This window comes from Buceros rhinoceros, unplaced genomic scaffold (genome assembly GCF_000710305.1).
Source record: "Buceros rhinoceros silvestris isolate BGI_N320 unplaced genomic scaffold, ASM71030v1 scaffold4040, whole genome shotgun sequence".
Taxonomy (NCBI): domain Eukaryota; kingdom Metazoa; phylum Chordata; class Aves; order Bucerotiformes; family Bucerotidae; genus Buceros; species Buceros rhinoceros.
Genome location: NW_010387740.1, coordinates 29323 through 47886, shown reverse-complemented (window position 1 = coordinate 47886; position 18564 = coordinate 29323). Strand labels below are relative to the sequence as shown.

General features: G+C 37.6%; 1 protein-coding gene across 1 annotated transcript in view; it reads left to right on the top strand.

Annotated features, from left to right (window-relative positions):
• Window positions 1-18564, top strand: part of ELTD1 (EGF, latrophilin and seven transmembrane domain containing 1) — a 41014-nt gene that overhangs the window by 7286 nt on the left and 15164 nt on the right. The window contains exons 3-12 of the mRNA XM_010132212.1: window positions 5253-5408; window positions 5936-6006; window positions 7147-7320; window positions 7412-7595; window positions 10580-10696; window positions 11158-11351; window positions 12642-12812; window positions 14335-14538; window positions 15519-15739; window positions 15834-15900. Coding sequence (XP_010130514.1) covers window positions 5253-5408; window positions 5936-6006; window positions 7147-7320; window positions 7412-7595; window positions 10580-10696; window positions 11158-11351; window positions 12642-12812; window positions 14335-14538; window positions 15519-15739; window positions 15834-15900 — 1559 coding nt within the window. The remainder of the gene's footprint in view (window positions 1-5252; window positions 5409-5935; window positions 6007-7146; window positions 7321-7411; window positions 7596-10579; window positions 10697-11157; window positions 11352-12641; window positions 12813-14334; window positions 14539-15518; window positions 15740-15833; window positions 15901-18564) is intronic.

Below are 18564 nucleotides of genomic sequence, written 5' to 3'. Positions count from 1 at the left end.
TCCTGCTGTTTCTTGTCCAGACTTTGATTTTTACTTTATGACATTTCCTCAGCCTCAGAAGTTTTGTCTTCAAAGTTATTTCTCTGTTCTCATGCCACTTCAGCTTTTTACCATTAGCTTGCTAATTTTTTTTTTTTTTTTTTTTTTTTTTTTCTCTTGCTCTTTACTGGGCAGACTTATCTTTTTTTATCTTCTGTTGGGTTTTAGTTTTCTACTTTTCTTCTCCTTGTTGCAAATCCATACGGGAGGAGCTCAGAGCTTCCAAAGCTCATATCGAAATAAAAAATTACCTGTGGGCACCTTTTCTCATTAAACAAGTGTACAATTACTTTACCAAGCAGTAAGTCCTGAAGACAACCTTTTGATCCACAATTAATTTTCCGCTATATATGTCACAAAATCCATAATAGGATATTTTTTACCCAATGGATCTGTTGCTACAGGTAGACTTGCACACAAGCAGCTGACAGTAGTGTATTCAGGGTGTACTGCACGCAGCTGAAGCAAACACCAAAGCTGTCATTGTGCAAGTTATCCAGTACAAATTGGAAGAGAGAGCTACCAAGCATCTATCCTATCCAAGTTTTTGGGGCCTTAAGATATTTTCAGATTCTGCAAAGTTTTAAGTTTTCTTTTTAATATACTTGTATATGGCAGTAATTTCAAAAACACAGTGGTTGAATTTTGGAGTATGCCGTTCTGCAACCTATCTGTTTGTGCCATCAAACCCATCTGGAGTTACCGATGGTGCAAGCGTAGTACTTCACTCTGTGTGTGTGAGTCCGTTTCAAAGTCTATGTGCATACGTGTGTTTGTTACCTCTTTGGATGCTATACTAAACTTACGAACACAAAAGTATTATAACTCTCAGGGTAGTGGAGCAAAATAAAACGTTGGGACAACGTCTTTGGCAATTGTCAGTTTACCCTTAATCCAACCAGAGTGCTGAGTTTTGAGTTGAGGGTCAGCTGTATTTCATCCATGTTAGCAGGCAGAATCAGTGAAGAAATTACAATGAAACGTATATAGGGGAGGAACTGGAGGGTAGGAAAGGAGAGAGAGAAAAAGAGAAGTAGAAAGGAAATGTAGACAAAAAAAAAGAGGAATGTAGAGTTGTGATATTTCTGGATTATATTTTTCTGCTGCCCTGAGTGTGAGCTATTAAAATCTATTTACTGTGTAAAAGCTATGCTTTTTCCTTAAACTTCACATTCTGTTGAATGTTCAGCTGCAGATAAAAAGGTAAAATATAAACCTACTTTTTTCACCCCAGTCAACAAAGTAAGAACATGAAAATGGCCATCTGTAAAATGAAAGTGACATCTGTGCTGCTCTGCCTTTTCCAGTAACGTGTTACTAGTTTTCTTCAGGTATTTGTGAGAGCACTGGGAAGGCACCCATTCTCCATCACATCCTTTTCTGTGACAGGGGAGTTTTACTGTGGATAGGGTATGGCATTATGCCACGTTGCTAACTATTCTTTTACCCATGCCATTCGCAGGCTTTTTCATTTTGACTTTGTGTGTGCCACTGCCTTCCACAGTATGGAAACACAGGGAGGGAACATCTACTCCTTTGCAATTGGACTTTTCAATCACTTGCAAGCCACTAATAAGCAGAAGGTATAATGTAGACATCAAGCTGTCTTGACTGACTGGTGAAGAATCAAAGCTGTGTAGGTACGATGCAGTAATTGGCAAGCCTGAATATAATAACTGTTCTCAGTACTTTTAATTTAATTGGAATTTCCTTGCCTGCTGCAGTAAATGAGGAGTGACAAAGCACAGAAATAAAATAATAGGTTATAAATCTATTTTCACACTAGCCTAAGTGGTGGTGGTGATACTATTTTTCTGATCGAAGCCATTATAAAAGCTTCAAAGTTCAGCTCCAGGATTTGTTTTGAATATTTGCTAAAAGGCCAGGGCTTTTTGCAGAGCTATGGCAAATGTTCTTCTATTTAAAAAGCTGCTGTTTTTCAACCTTTGCTCAGGAATGTTGTTTGTGAAGACTGCTCACGCAAGCCTTGGCAGCCCAGTCCCGCTCCCATAGTAGATCAAGGAGGACGGTTTGAGATCCTTGCCCCAAAGTTCCAGTAAAATTGGTTTGCTGAAAGCACTGACAAGCTGCTGTCCGTGTGTGGTCCAACAATTGCATATTCAGTTAAAAAGGCATAACTACAAAATATAAAGAAACAAAAACCTACAGCTACTGTGCACAGTATTTCAAAGCTAGAACTTAAAAGCAGCATTCTTGCAACTGTCACAAATTGCTGGCTGCCCCTGACAATCTCATTGATTTAAAAAGGATACAAAGCTGATTAGTACCTTGCAAGATCAGGCATATTGCCTTTTAATTTTGCCATCAAGGAGATTTTTTTTTTTTTGTCTCCAGAAAGCAGTAACTTAGATAGACATGATATGAACTCATTCCATACGGACAACTCAACTGCAAAATGTCTATTTGCATACACTCAACAGGGTGTCTCTATCAGACTTTAAATAGCCATCCTGTTACCAGAGATGTGCCTTGGTCTCTGAGTTTCTGCTGTTGTTTTGGCTAATCCTGACGTCTCATTGAAATCTACATTACACTTAATATCTGACATAATTACAAAAAAAAAAGGTAATTTGTGTGATGACCCATTAATGACAAATAAATGATATACAAACATAAAGGTTCATGAAAAGCAAAATATAATAATTTTAAGATATTTTCGTCAGTAAATCACATGGAAACCTGTTACTTAGCAATGATAGTCTGGAATCTGGAAAATATGCAAATATTTATTGATTTATAAGTCATTGTAAGTTTTAGCAAAGCTTGTTGTCATTTGTTGATTTTTTAGCCCTGCATTACCTGCTGAATATCCTGTTAAGATGTACATGTCCTTCTCCATGTAGCTGACAAGGCCAGAAAAATCTTTAGTATAAGGCTGATGTGTGTTCTTGTTATACAAACTCTATTGTCATGGTTTTCACCCTTACAACTTCAACTCATTCAAAGTTTGTCTGTCTTACGCGGGGTCACACAACAGGGAACTGACAGGCAACCGCCTGTTTCAAAAAGAGCTTTGTGATTCACTGGCGTGAGAGGTTATTTAAATGCCAAGAGTAAGAACTTTAGCCTTGTGTCTTTAAATGACAGTGTTTAATTATGAGATAGCACTACATCGTGCTTCTTCTCCCCCTTTTTCTTCACTTTTGGCAGATTCATTGATGTATTGCATGGTTACCTCCACAACTATGAATACTGAGGTCACAGAAACCATACAGATATGACCAACCTAAAACTCGGCTCTTTAAAGAGAATCATTTGCAGTTTGGGATGTTATATCTGGAAACAATCGCCCTAATGCTAAAAATTATAGTTTAATCTTGTGTTTTAAACCTCAGTGCTTGCACCAACCCATTCAAACACATAGCCTCTTTGGTGGCTCTCCCTGGAGAACAGAGGTGGTTGTGCTGAGAAGGTCAAATGAGCTTCCAGCCCCACCTCTCCTTCCTGTCTGTGCCATGCAGTGGTTTGATAATGGAAACTTCTGAACGGATGCTTTTAATGGGATTTTCAGGCTTAAGACACAGCATCTCAGGTGCAAATCAGAGCCACTGCTCAGTAAGGAAAATAGCAATATGAAAGTGAGCTGGGATCTCAACCATCTCATTGAACCCGCGAAGAACTCTAGGATTACAAACAGAAGAAAGGGAGCTAGGGAATCAAGCACAAAACGGAAAAAAAAATGTGTGGATACAGAAACTGTTGGGATATTCCATTAGAAGTTTTAATGCATTTTACAGTTGCCCCATATTAAAAAAAAAAAAAAAATAATCTGATTATTTATGGTGGCTCTCTCGCCATTAGTAAAGAATGTTCTACAAAATTATTAAAAATTCTGACCAAGTAGGCAGATGGCCCCTGGGTATCCTTCATACATCTTTCTGCATTTTCTAGATATATCCATAGACATGCAGTACATTTTTGCACATTTTCAATTTCTCTAGCAACCACATATCACATACATTATTGCTCGGTTTTGTTCTTCTTCTTTTTGAAAACCACCAACAATCTTGCATCAAAATAACAGTGCAAACATACTTCCTGTATGCTAACAGTGCATTTCCAGCCCCTTACGTCTGTCTTCTGTCTGTCTGTTCTTAACACGCATCTGGCTGCCCAAAGGCCTTCTATCAATTCAGGTAGCTATTCTCCTCCACTTATCAGTTGATCATTTCTCTTTTTTCACCAATTTCTTTCCCACAGTCAGTTTTATGTCAGTTCTTAACTTAGGTTGTCTTCCTCTTCTGTTCATCCATTCCCCTCTCTACCTTTACGTTCCTTCTGTTACGTTCTCAGGCTCTTCCTTTAAACCTGCTTATGTATCACTTCTTCATTTTTCAACTCTTTTTGTCAGATGTACCTGTCCCAAAGCTGTTCAGTTTTTTTCTCCTGTCCAGCACAGCACTTCACAGTTCATTTCTTCATTCTTCAGAATTAATTGGTATGGTTCCCGGCTTACTTCCTCCATTGAGTTCCTTTATTCTCAGCCAACCAAATAATGGAAAATGATCCCTACCCCTGTCATAGTGTTAGTGTCCAGCTCTCCTAAGTTGATCACTACATAGATCTTATCACCAGAATTGGTTTTATTCTTGGACTGTGCCCCACCCGGTTGCTGAACCTGCCTACCTGATGGCAGATTATTTCGAGGCACAAAAGACATCTTAGGCAAATGTAATTTAAATGTGGATTAAAAAAAACCTGCCAAGCACTTTAAAGAGCACGAACTTAGATTAAGGAGATGGATAGAGTGATCTTGTGTAGTATCTTTTCAAAACCATGACTTAAAAGAAAAGGCTACAGTTTTCTTTCTCTTTTCTAACTGCATCATAAGGCTGAGAAAATGTATTTAGTCTAATCTCTGGAAAATGGATGATTTGCATCATGCCGAGCATTTCATTATGATAGAATTAATATTTACACTCATGATTTTAAACCTTGAACAATGCAGTATTATATAGCAATAAAAGTGGTGATATAAAAATATGTTCAATTATGATTTATCTGTTTAATCCCTAAATATTATAATTGGCAGATGTTTTGCCATTAAGTTTGCTTTTTCTAGTTTTTACTTTTTATTCCATAAAATTTTATTACGAAATGGCTTGCACTGTACAGGTCTATTATCAACAAAGCAGCAAGGTGTTAGTCTGTAAATTCTTAATGAAAAATTCAATTTCTCATGATATTTGCAGTTATAGATGAGTGCAGCAATGAAGGAACTGTTGCCTGTGGAGATCATGCAAAATGTGAAAGCGTGGATGGAGAGTTTAAGTGCTCCTGTAAGGAAGGCTATCAACCATCCACAGGAAAATTGCAGTTTGAGCCAAATGATGGCACTTCCTGCCAAGGTACACGATTTTATAAAGGTTTATGTGTTATTATCAAGCTACTTCTTCTGAGAAACCCACCAGTGCCTCTTTATCTCCGGTTAGATTAATCAGCAAGACGTGAAAAAGAGGCAAGGCAGTGGTATCCATATTTCCTGAGAATAAAATCATTTTGTAAATATATTTTTGCTAAGCAGTGTGATGAAATCCATTTGAAATAGCTAACAGTTAACTCGTCACGATTGTCAGAGTTGTACTGCTCTCTGTAAACTTGAACTGCCTCCTAACTTCACCTGGGGAAGTCCCAAGGAAAGGAACGAAACTCTACCTGAGTAAAACAAAAGATTAGAGCCCAAACTAGTGTTGTAACTTTGGCCAAGACAGGGCCATAGTTGCTGCAGTTTGAGATTGGAGTGCTGCGTCTTATGTGCGTAAATTCAGAATGCTGTAGGTTTGGGGAATTACTTAGACAAGAGCTCTTACAATAAGTATATATTGAATATTGAATAAACTGCAATATATAATTAGTTTCTTTTTAATTTCTACAGAAAATCCAAAGGCCAAGTGTGAGTTATACAAAGACTGTATAACTGAACATATTAATAGAACTTTAGCTGGAGTAAGTAGCATTGGTTTATAGATTAATTTCCTAATCTTTTAATTGTTTCTGTCTGAAACTGTTATTTCAAATATAATAGTTCTTAAGGAGCTTTTAACAAATGCTTGAAGCATACAATTGAATTTAAGCATGTTTACAGAAGTCTTTTTAATACTTTCAAATTATTTGAATGGTGTTGTGTGTTCAAATCGTGATAATAACTTGCTGGGAATCTGCGTGTTCTGTTTTCAGCATAGTGAGTTATGATGCATGAAAAATTCAGAAGCGTGGTAATCACTCAACTGTTTCCGTAATTTCTAAAGTTACACACTGCTGCATTTACTAACGTACAATTATTTGCTTGTTCAGAGTGGAAGGCAGCAAGATAGCTTACAAGAGTAATGTCAACAGGTGACAAAATAGAAAATGGAGCAATAATATCCTGGTATGCTAGTGTATTTACTCCTCAAAGCATAGTATGTAAAGTGGTATAGAATGGATAGACTCAAAGACCCAGGACTCAATATTTTTTTTTTTCACCAGAAGCAGAGATGCCTGAAGCAAATTTTTAAAAATGTTAATGAATTCAGTATTCATTAGTCTACACCTATAGCATTGCCTAATTTTAAAGGATAAATGAAACATAAGCATAAATAAATTAAAACTATGTATATGTTTGCATTTTATATTAAGCAATTTGCCAAAGTTATGAGATTCAGAAACACATTAATTTAAAGGCTCTTATTAACCTAGTGTAAGATGTACATTGTATTAACATGCTTTCTATGTTAACCTTCAATCTAATATCTTATATTAAATATAATACATGGTTACTATGCAAAGACGTGGTAAATGCCACAATTTATTTTGGAGTGTTAGGATAAATAAAACCGGGCTGCAGTAGGGGGGAAAAAAATTGTAATTATAGCACATGAATTTTGTTTTAATCCTAATTGCTTGTTAGGCTTATACCAGACATGTGTAGCACCATTGCTTTATAGGTCAACCTGTTGATTTAAATACTACCTCTTTTTACTCACAAGCGTCTTAAAAGCCAGTATGTTAATTGACAGCAATCAGTCATTTGCATTGGGTTTACTTTCAGTTGCAAAAATGTGACTTTACTTGTTTCATGATGATGCATGTTTTTTTATTTTTCAGATTAGTCATTTAAAAACACCCCTGGAGATGCTGCAAGAAATTAACAAAAATACTTCGGGACCACTTTTACCTGTAGATGTGATTTCATATGTTGAAACACTATCGTATGCATCGCTGAATACCATGCATTACTCTGTTTCTGACAATGAAACGCTTCATAATACAACCATTAATGTGAGCGGATCAAGCCTTAAAGCTCTGGGCTTTTTTCTTATTTTACAAATGCCATAAGACTCTTCGACTTCAAAATGTTTTTTATTTACAGGTTTTGGTTAACACTGTGAACAACTTTTTACAAAAAGACAAAATCACAGCCTGGGAAGCAATTCCTGTAGATGACCAAAGACGGAGCCTGACTAAGCTGCTGCATACTACAGAACAAGCGACACTTCTCATGTCGCAGAACTTCAAAAAGACAACACAAATAGATGTTAATGCAAGTGACTTAGGTAAGATAAAGAAAATTAATCTAAGGTATACCTCAGATGTGGATTACACTGAGAGGTTTTTCAGCACAATTATGAAGATTAGAAATGGTGTTATGTGAAACACACAGGTGTTAATTTGTATGAGTTTCATAACTAACACCTGACTTTTTCAGTGTAGGAATAATTTTCAGAGATTGAACATTTGAGCCCAGAAGAAAATTGAGAGGCTGCGGAATGTTGTCCGTTCAGATTCTCTTTCAATCTCCCATTATAGTTACACTGTCACAGTGAACTTGGATTCATCTTATATGCACAGAATTATCTTATGCATCTTATTTATGCATAAAGAACACTGGTAGAAAGAAATTTGAATTTGCTCTATACAGATTCTTTAGACATTTTGATTCAGTGAAGGTATTGCAAAAGAACTTGAATAAGGATTGTACCTAGTGAGTCCACTCTTGAGTGGCTTTGTTTTCAGAGGAGGAGAATTGGTTAGTCTCAACTGCATCATTTTCCTCTCTGATATCCTCCCTCTGTGCTGGTGTCTTCACTCCAACTCCTGCTGATTTTCCTGTGGTAATAATAGTTTTACCATTCCTTTACGACCCTTTTGATCTGCTTGAGGATAGAATCTCTACAGAGGGATCTAGACAAGCTGGATCTATGGACTGAGGCCAAGAGTATGGCATTCAACAAGGCCAGGTGCTGGGTCCTGCACTTGGGTCACAACAACCCCCTGCAACACTACAGGCTTGGGGGAGTGTGACTGGACAGCTACCCAGAAGGAGTGGTAGTGTTTATTGACAAGTGGCTGAATAGGAGCCAGCAGAGTGGCCAAGAAGGCCAACAGCATCCTGGCTTGTATCAGCAATAGCATGGCCAGGAGGAGCAGGGAAGCGATCGTCCCACTGCACTTGGCCCTGGTGAGGCTGCACCTCAAATACTGTGTCCAGTTTCAGGCTCCTCGCTACAAGGAGGACATTGAGGTGCTGGAGCACGTCCTGAGAAGGACAATGAAGCTGGTGAAGGGTCCAGAGAACAAGTCTTATGAGGAGCAGCTGAGGGAACAGGGGGTTGTTTAGCCTGAAGAAGAGGAAGCTCAGGGGAGACTTTATCCCACCCCCTCTACAGCTACCTGAAAGGAGGTTGTGGTGAGGTGGAGGGTTATTGTCTTCTCCCAAGTAACAAGCCGTAGGATGAGAGGAAGTGGCCTCAAGCTGTGCTGGGGAGGTTTAGGCTGCGTAATAGGGAGAATTTCTTTACAGAGAGGGTTGTAAAGCCCTGGAAGAGGCTGCCCAGGGATGTGGTGGAGTCAGCATCCCTGGAGGTATTTAAAACACGTATAGATGCGGTGCTGAGGGACACAGCTTAGTGGTGACCTGGTAGTGCAGGGTGAAAGGTTGGCCTGGATGATCTTAAAGGTCTCTTCCAACCAAAACAATTCTATGATTCAATGGGAGTAGAGTAAGGCTAATACCAGCTGGTTTTGAAAATTCTGATAAAACATTGCTGATTCATTGGCAATGGCCACTCTTTTATCTTTATTTTTCTGAAGGTACCCAAACCGTATGTGACCTGATTTCTTATTTTATATTCAGTACAGTCCTTTAGTGCCTCTTACTGGTTTACCATTTTGTAAGATGACTTGATGAGAAAGGTCAAGCCACCTGTTCTTCCCTCACCTTTCTGAAACTAAATCAACAATAGTGATGAAAAAATAGGGAGAGATTTTGCCATGTCATAATTCTGTAGAAGCAGATTTATATTAGTGCAGATCATCTGTGGGCCTGTAGCAGATTCTGAGCTGGCTGTAAAGCCTCTGTTCCTCCACCACCCTGGCTGAAAGCAGAGCTCTCACAATAGCAGAGCTGAGACTGTGAACGTCAAGAAGAGAGGATTTGGGTGCAGCCTCTGGTGGCAATGTAGACACCAGTCAGACCAAAGCTAGAAAAAAGGCAGATAAAGAGAATTTCCATGTTGAAAGAGCAAAGGTTTTTTTAGTTCCCTTTTGTTCTGAAATGTGAAACTGTATGAGGTCATTTCCAAACACTACAATTTTTTTTTGTTATTAATTTTTAGCATGAATATATTTTACATAGGGCTCATAGCTGCCCCACACATCTATTTTGGAACAAGACCCCTCTCTCTCCACTGCTTTTCATGGAGCAAGCTCTTGAATTTCAAGCTTTTCAAAACTTCAGCCGGAAAACTATTTCTTACGTCCTGACAAACATTTTCTGACAGCTGGTCTATTGAATAGCTCATATTATTTTTGTGTGCTGTGCTATAAGCAATGCAGATGGTCTAGCTTAGTGATATTCCTCCATCAGTCAAGTTTTAGATTTGTTTGTTGTTGTTTCCTTTGTTTTTTAAAAAAATGTCTGATTGACTTTTTTTTTTGTTCCCATCCTGGGTGATTGAAACTCAGCACGATAATGAACCAAGTAAAGAGCTCAATGTCCTCTAATGTAGTTTTTGTCCTGAGGGGTGATGCTTGTTTGTTTGTTTTTTGACAAGACACATCATTATTTCATGGTGCAATGTGCATTTGGTAGCATGGATAGATAACTATAAAATACATACTTTTCAAAAATCGGCATTTTTCAAATGTTACTATTCAGTAGAGAATTTTATGCTTTGCTTTTTATAATTGTGATTTGTAGTCCCTTTCAGAAATGCATTTTTAATAAAGCAATAGCTCTTCCTAAAGTAACCTACATTGTTCTTTCCAGTGCCTAATTTAATGCAAGGTAAATAAAAGACAATATTTTTCATGGACAGAGTAAAAAGTATGAGAGCAAAATGTACACATGAAAATAACAAATGCAGAGGTTTAAACAAACATGCTATACTAATAGCATTTTTAAAAAATATTAAGCACGATTATATTCTTAAAATTCACAGTAATTATGCAATCCAATGGTACATTTTTTAACCCAACTGTAAGTTATGGTAGACCATAATGAAGCTGCAATTTGTACATTATTGTTCTTCTTTTGCAGTTCTCAAGGCTTTTGCTTTTGATTCATCCCACATGAAACACATTCACCCTCATGTGTACGTGGAGGGAGATTACATAAAGATCTCTCCAAAGAAGAGAGAGGAATTTCATCCTAATGGTAAGAAACAAAGCTTAGAGTGGAAGACAGACTTTGACACCCTGGGCAGACTTGTACCCACTAGTAAATACCCAAATGTGCAGTACTTCAGAGAGGCCCAGTATTTGCTTCAGCTCTGAGCCATTTTAGTTTATGAGACCTGACACCACATGTGTAGCGAATTGCAGAGCAGCAACAGCATATATTACTCCAGAAAAAATATATATGCATATATCTAATTAGAATTTCCAATGCAAACACGTGTTTTTAATTCTAATGTCGGTTACATTGTTTTAAATAAAGCTGTATTTCATTGTCTGTAGAACATTTTTATAAGTATTCCACAAAGATTACAACTGTTTTGCATATTTTATACAATAGCAGGAATAGTGTCTATTGTTTATTGTTTTCTTAATGCCTTCAATTTTGCTCTTCTCTAAAAAATACCACAAACTACTAAACATGCTCTGTTTGATTGATAGGCACTGTTGCAGTTGTCTTTCTGCGGTACAGCAATATTGGCTCTTTGCTTTCATCGCCTAAAAACCGCTCCATGAGAGATACTTCAGAGCAGAGACAGGCAGTAAGCTCATCAGTTATAGCCGTTGCAATTAGTTCAAATCCACCCACGCTCTACGAGCTCGAGAAAATAACTTTTACCTTAAAGTATGTCAAGGTAAGGGGTTTTTCCATTATCCACTTCAAATAAAACAGCACACTAGCTCATCATTTTATGTGATGTAACCATACTTGGAGTCTATAATATATAGAGACATAATTCTTTTGTTTGCTGATGTGATAAATAAATTACAAACTAATTTATTTATCTAATAAGATGAACCTCAAATGCAACATCCGAAGTGCAATGTACTAAATATGATACAGATAAAAATTGCTATGGGACTAAAGCAAGGGCAACAATGCCATCTTTACTGTGCTGTAGTATGAATAAAGTGTGGATGTACGGACCAGAGAATGTTACAGGATCTTGACTATTCTGTATTTAGGTGGGTGTTTTCCTGGAAGTTTATCAGATGGTTAAGCACGCATACTGGAAAAAGTGAAGAAATGCTTCAAGGTTAACGCAAAAAGTTAACCTGGAGCTAGGACAAAATAGCAGAACCTACGGTATTGCGAGTTTGTTATATCTGAAATCCGAACACAGTTGCTTAAAAAAGAGTTCTCCTTCCAGTATATATAGTTTTTGCTGATTTCACTTGCATGTAAAGGATCACCTTAGATGGCACAAAAAGTGATCACAAACATAACAAGAAAGTGACTCTAGGGAGGTGAGCAATGGGACAAGGTGTTAACCTTGGTTATGCAGCTTTTAAATTTGCTACTTGCCTTCTAATATTCTAACTAGAGATCACTCTTCTACAAATTTGCACATATTTATACAGCCTATAGTACAGTGGGAACCTTATCTTTGACTAGTGTTAGTAAGTACTAACTGTAATAAATACTACTACTAATGGTCTTAATCATCGCTGTCGTTACATCTGATTTAGCAGTTGTGATACAACCCTGCCTTTATCCCAGATTACTTTGTAAATTGCACAGAATAAGTCTCAGTTTTTTGACTGCTCATTTGGAAGTGACTATGAGCAGGACAAGCAATGTGGCTGTAACCTTGGGGTTTAGTCCATGGTCAGCAGGTGCAAGGGTTTTCAGCAGGTAAAAATTCCAACACCTTTGCAAATGCCAGAAGGGTTCAGTAATCTGATTAGCCTACGTATCTGGGGAGAGGGGAGGGGGGTGGTGTTAGCTGTGTGGATAAAATGCTTCCATCCCCAGGCATATTTTAATTGCCTGGAATAGGCCTTGCAGGATGTGGGTTTTTTGCTAACCTTCCAATAGTAACAAGCAATTTTTAATGAATTGTGCTGGCTAATGTCTCTAAAGGTCTCTTAATAGGAAATATCTTGCCTTTTGCCATCAGTAAAACATCTTGTTTCTGTTCCAGACTGTGGATAAAGTTATTAAATGTGCGTTTTGGAATTACTCAGCAGACACAATGAATGGCAACTGGGCTACACAAGGCTGTGAGCTGACACATTCCAACTCCACTCATATCTCATGCAAATGTAATCATCTGACTCATTTTGCTGTTTTGATGTCCTCAGGTGGCTCTGTTGTAAGTGCTATTTTAATTTAGTGTTTTACCTAATACTTTCTTCTTTTATTTCAATGCAACTCATGTACTTCTTCCCCTTTAGGTTGTCTTGTGTTTTTGTTCAGCAAACACTCAATTTATTGTGCACAGAGCAAACAAAATTCCTCCCATATGTGTCTGAATTTCCTTCGGTCCTTCCTGCAGTATTACAGAGCAGTGATGCAGCAAAGTATCTTGTTCCAAATACAGTCTGTTGTGTTTATTTTTGGTGCACTGCTTTTAATTTTAAATCGCGCTTTAAGACTGATGTGGGATTTAACTGGAATTCATTGGTGGTCAATAACCATATGGCCCTGAACTTCTCTCTCACAAAAGTTTGTCACCCATTTGTCTAACCCCGGCATCTAAAAACCTGCTGTAAATTCTCTTCTGAAAGTTTGTAACAGCATAATAAGTTTGAAGTTTATAACTATTAAACGTGAACACCCATGACCAGCATAAAATTGTGAGAATGACCACTCGATTTATGCCCTTCTTATATAAAGAGGCCCCGTGGATTTCCAGAGTCTATGCAGGGATCTGCAGGAGCTCAGGTCTTGCCTCAGGAGGCAGCTTTATATGGTATCAGAACTGACAGCAAGCAGAATATTAGCATGAATATACCGTATTGAGACAGTTCTCTCACACTGTGAATTTCATGCTGATAGAGGCTGTTTCCTGGTTGCTAAATAGCATCCTAAGTCTTCAGTTCAAATTTAAAACCTTTGCAGGCACTTATACAGTTATTTTGAAAAGGAAGGCTGGGAGGAGAATAATCTCTTGTCCTTTATTTAGAAAAAAAAAAACAATAAAAAACCTTAGATACATTTTATGGTCAAATGAGTACTATCCTTATGCTCATGCACAATCATGTATTTCAGATATTCTTTGTGCAAATATCAAGCAGCAACTATAGCTGTATTCCTCAACAGAAAATATTCCCATCCAATATTAAAATAGCCTGTGTTTCTTTGGAGAATATTCACGTTGCATATCTGGAATAGCATTTGTTTGAAGTGATTGTTGTTTCGGTCTTGTTTTGATTGTGGTGCAAATTCAGTAAGATGTTTCTTCAGTTTTGCTTATCTAAGTCACTGCTGTGATAAGTCCTTTTATATTAGAAAATGTTCATGTCATATTAATATATGTCCTCCTGTCAGTGTGTTTGTCATTCACTAAAATGATCTGATTTGTAAAATCGTATTAGGAGATACTCATGATAATAAGTTTTATTAAGAAATATCGGAAAATGCAAAAGTGCGTATATACAATGCAAAATGCTTATATACAGTTCATTACTAATTTCCCCTAGAATTATAAGTGTCTCACAAAAAAGCCAATACTTTTTAGATTATCCAAAGTGCACATTTGCAGTGAAAATCTGCAAACAGTTTTGATTAATATTTTGTAGAAAGGGAGAAAAGAACTGCATTATAGAATGAGGTTTTTTCTTGAGAAGGTACAAAGCTATTCTTTTAAATATTGTATTATAATTTTTCCCCAGGGTGTTACAAATTATAACATTCTTACAAGAATCACTCAGCTAGGAATCATTATTTCATTGATTTGCCTCTCCATGTGCATTTTTACATTCTGGTTCTTCAGTGAAATTCAAAGCACTAGAACAACAATTCACAAAAACCTCTGCTGCAGCCTTTTCCTGGCCGAACTTATTTTTCTGATTGGAATTAATATGAACAGTAATAAGGTGGGTAGTTTTTACTTGTCTTGATTTTATGTTGTAAACTGAATATACAGTATAAGATACCATCTTCCCTCTACTTCCAGTATTTCCTAGCGCCAGTATGAATATTGTAGTGACATTGACTTTCCCGTCTAGTAACCAGAAAGATAAAATGGTCATTTAAAGGAGTAGGGCTTTCATCTAAGCTGGCATTTAATTTAAACTTTGTCACTTTAACCAAGAGCACGGTCTGAATATGTTTAGCACTTTCACTTTTCAAATCCATTTCTATGCTGTACACAGACACACTGGTGGCTCTTTGGGTGACAATTTTCCCTAAAAGCCAGCCTAGAGTTGCAGACCGAAGCTGGTATTTAAGATACTCTGCTGTATCTTTTCCTTCCTACAGGTGAGGTCTTGACCTGTCTCTGTTGCTTTTCATACAAATTGGGCTGTTTGATTTTAACATCTTGGGTTAGTTTTATGAAATTAAATTATGCATAAGTTATCAAAATACCCTTGCTCGAAGTAGCTGAGTAGTATTCAAGATTATTGAAAAAATATGAGCTGCTATCCCTGAGGTAGCACTCCAGTATTGATTGATTGAGAAATATAATTTTACAAATATTTTGTAGTAATAAAAGTTACGTCAAAAATAATTCCTTGTGATGCTTAATTGTATTATTATCTAAATCATAGAAACGAATTTTGTATGGGTCAGGAAAGTATACAGAATACTCAGATGTAACTATGGGATCAACCTTGACAATTTGTTTAAACAGTTTTTCTCAGAAGACGTGCATCAATTTTAAGAGTTGAATGTTCCTAGAGAAAACACTAATGAACAAGAGTAGTAGTGGGTGTAGGCCAAGTTGTTGTCAATCAGCACTACATCTGGGCTGCTGGACCACCACTCTAGAGTCACTAGGTTGCTGTGCGTATGGTGTTGTGTTAACTGAGCTATATTAATAGAATTATGACTCTTGTTTTCTCTGGATTTCTAGCTCTTCTGTTCAATTACTGCTGGATTACTCCATTATTTCCTTCTAGCTGCTTTTGCATGGATGTGCATTGAAGGTATTCACCTCTACCTTATAGTTGTGGGAGTCATCTACAACAAGGGTTTCTTGCACAAGAATTTCTATGTCTTTGGCTATGTCAGTCCAGCAGTGGTTGTTGGAATCTCTGCCGCACTGGGATACAAGTACTATGGCACCACAGAAGTGTAAGTTACTGTTTCTGTGTGCAAATCAACATACATAAGGATGCAGCAGTCACAACAACACATTTCAAGGCATTTTCTGCTGTTTATTTTTCAGATGTTGGCTCAGCACAAAGAACAACTTTATATGGAGTTTTATAGGACCAGCATGTCTAATAATTCTGGTAAGTGTAATTTTCATTTTTTATTGTAGAACATAAAACCAATAATAAAAGGTGTTTAATAATCACCCACCCATTGCCAGCATAGCTGTGAGTGCTAATTATAGGGCAGAATTGGCTAATTTAGAGCTTTTTATAGTGTCTCTAAATTATTTATATGCTGTATATCTAAATAGTTTACTAGCCTGAAAAATGAATGTTTGACCAAAAAAAGCGCAATATAAGATCAGAGCTTTTTTTTCTTGCTTTCTTTGTTTTATCCCAGTGGTTTGAGAAATTCTGTGAAGCATTTCTGGTTTTCAAGAAATAGTATCCTTGTGTCGTTGGCATCTCAGCATGGCTCGGCAGGAGGTGTACACAGACACTGTCCTAGCAGAGAGATAATCTGGTTTTTCAAATGTTGTGTGACTTAATCTCTTATCAGTGATCACTCATCTTTGTAAGATTAGACTGTCATCTTTCTGGTTTTATCACTTGCGTGTACCCTGTCATCATCAAGGCTATTTTAAACTAAATTGCAACGTCAGAGAAAAGAACCCACTATTTCACACGGGCAGACAAGTCAAGTATTGATAGCCCTATTTCAGCTGTGAAGAAGGCCTTTTTAATTCTTATTGGAAGTGGTTTCAAACCTGCAAATTTGGCAGGTATTATATGTTCAATTCTGAATTGAGACATTTTTGGATCCTCAGGAGCATTTCTAAGTGCTGTAAAGTTTAACAAACCATTCCAACTGTAATGGGGCATTATTGTGTATGACTGGGTTGACAGTGATCTGGCAATAGCTGGATCTAACACGAGTAGATGGTACAATGGTGAGGCCTTGTGGCATCTGTGGTCAAGCCAGTTATAAATACCCTTCATTCTTTTTTAAGCTATTTGGTGATAGATATGAGGATTTGTAAAAGCTAGGTAATAGTGCCTAATGCACAAAAAATATTATTGAAAGAGTTTTATTTCAATGCATGAGCCATTTCAAAGCTACATAAAGTATCAGTTATAATTCCAGTCAAATTCCATGCGAAATACCTACTGTAGATTGCGGATTGGTTGGGAACATCCTGCCACATGCATCTGCAGGGTACTGCCTCCCCTTCTCATCCTCCTGGCGAGCACAGGAGACTTGTAGAGAGGTAAAGCATCAAAACCTCCCTTGTCTCAGTGCTTCTGGGGTGAGATGGCCCTGCTGGCTGACAGGTTACTACAGCAAAACCAAATTATGGGGAGAGACCATCCTTCACTAGGAAATTCTTACAATTTTTAGGTTGAAGTTGACAATTTCGTATAGCCTCTCTGAACCTTACCTCTTTCTTCCATGAAGGCAGCAGGGTTGGGATTTTTTTGTTGTTGTTGCTCTCGTTCCTGTTCCTCGTCTGCCTTTAGGTGATTTATGGGCAGTGATGTATCACTGCACTGTTAGCACAGGAAAACTACATTATCAAAACATACAAAATGTCCCAAATCTATGCATCTGTAAGCTCGTTTTCAGCTCCAGCTGAGCTGTGCCTCATGAGGGATTTTAGGTGCACAGTTCAGAGGCAGAGCAGGTCTGCAATTGGTTTTAGTATAATTCTAGCTGGCTGCAGAGGCAAATTCTGTGATCTGGACTCAGGCCTGTAGCCGTTCTTTGAGCGCTACAGATCTTCCAGCAATCCCTGTGAATTTAAAGCAAAAGGGGAGGTGACAGATCTTGATATGGGTCCTATGCACCAATGTCATTCTTCCATGGATAAAGAAAGCCACCAGATAGTTTCTATTTTTTCTCCTGCTCCTTTGCCTAAGTGAAGCCACACAAAGGAGCTGTAGATGGACAGCAAATAACCTTGTGTTTGTTTTGCTATTTTTTGTGTGTTATGGAAGTGTTTTTTCACAGTATTTGCATACTTTTATTATTGTCCCTTCCTAATCATGCAGCACTAGACCTGGGAGAAAAGGCAGCCCGGTTTCTGCAAGGTGCTTCAGCTGCTGTGTGGTTTGGTGTTTCGGTTTGTTGGTTTTCTGGGTGTTTTGGAGTTTGTTTGTTTTATTGGTGGGTTTTTTGGTGGTGGTAGTTTTCAGGTTTTTTTTGTTTGGGTTGGGGTTTTTTTTTTTCGTTGTTTTTTGTTTTTTTTTCTGAGTGTTTGGACACCTTGTTCTAATGAGGTGAGAGCAAACTGAAGCCTAAACTGCAACTGTTTACAAAGAGTGCAGGGTAATTTGAGAGCTAGGTAATTTGCTTGCATTCTATCCAGGTTATTGTCTAAGGGTAATATGGAAAATCTTATGAAAGTAGCCACTGACGCTAGAAGGTGAGGTTGGTGTTAGTTGTCTACTCTGTGGAAGCCACGTTGATGGCCTTAATTCTAATTCCATTGTCCAGTTTTCCTGTTGAGCATGCTGTATGAGCACCTCCATAACAAAGATTAAACTCTCCAAAATAGTGCCACTCGGGAATGTGGGTAATGATGTGATGTAATTGCAAAAGCTGTTCTCTTTCTAAGGTTTCTATTCTGCCCACAGCTAAAGCCAAAAAAAAAAAATTACTAATTAAGGACTCTAGAAAGGAAACGCTGGTTTTGTTCTGGGATAACCAGATAGGGCACCACAGCCCTCATATAGAAAGATGCAAAATCTGGCAGCTTCAAGCTTACCTTTAATCTTGAGCTTCATCTACAAATATTACTGAGT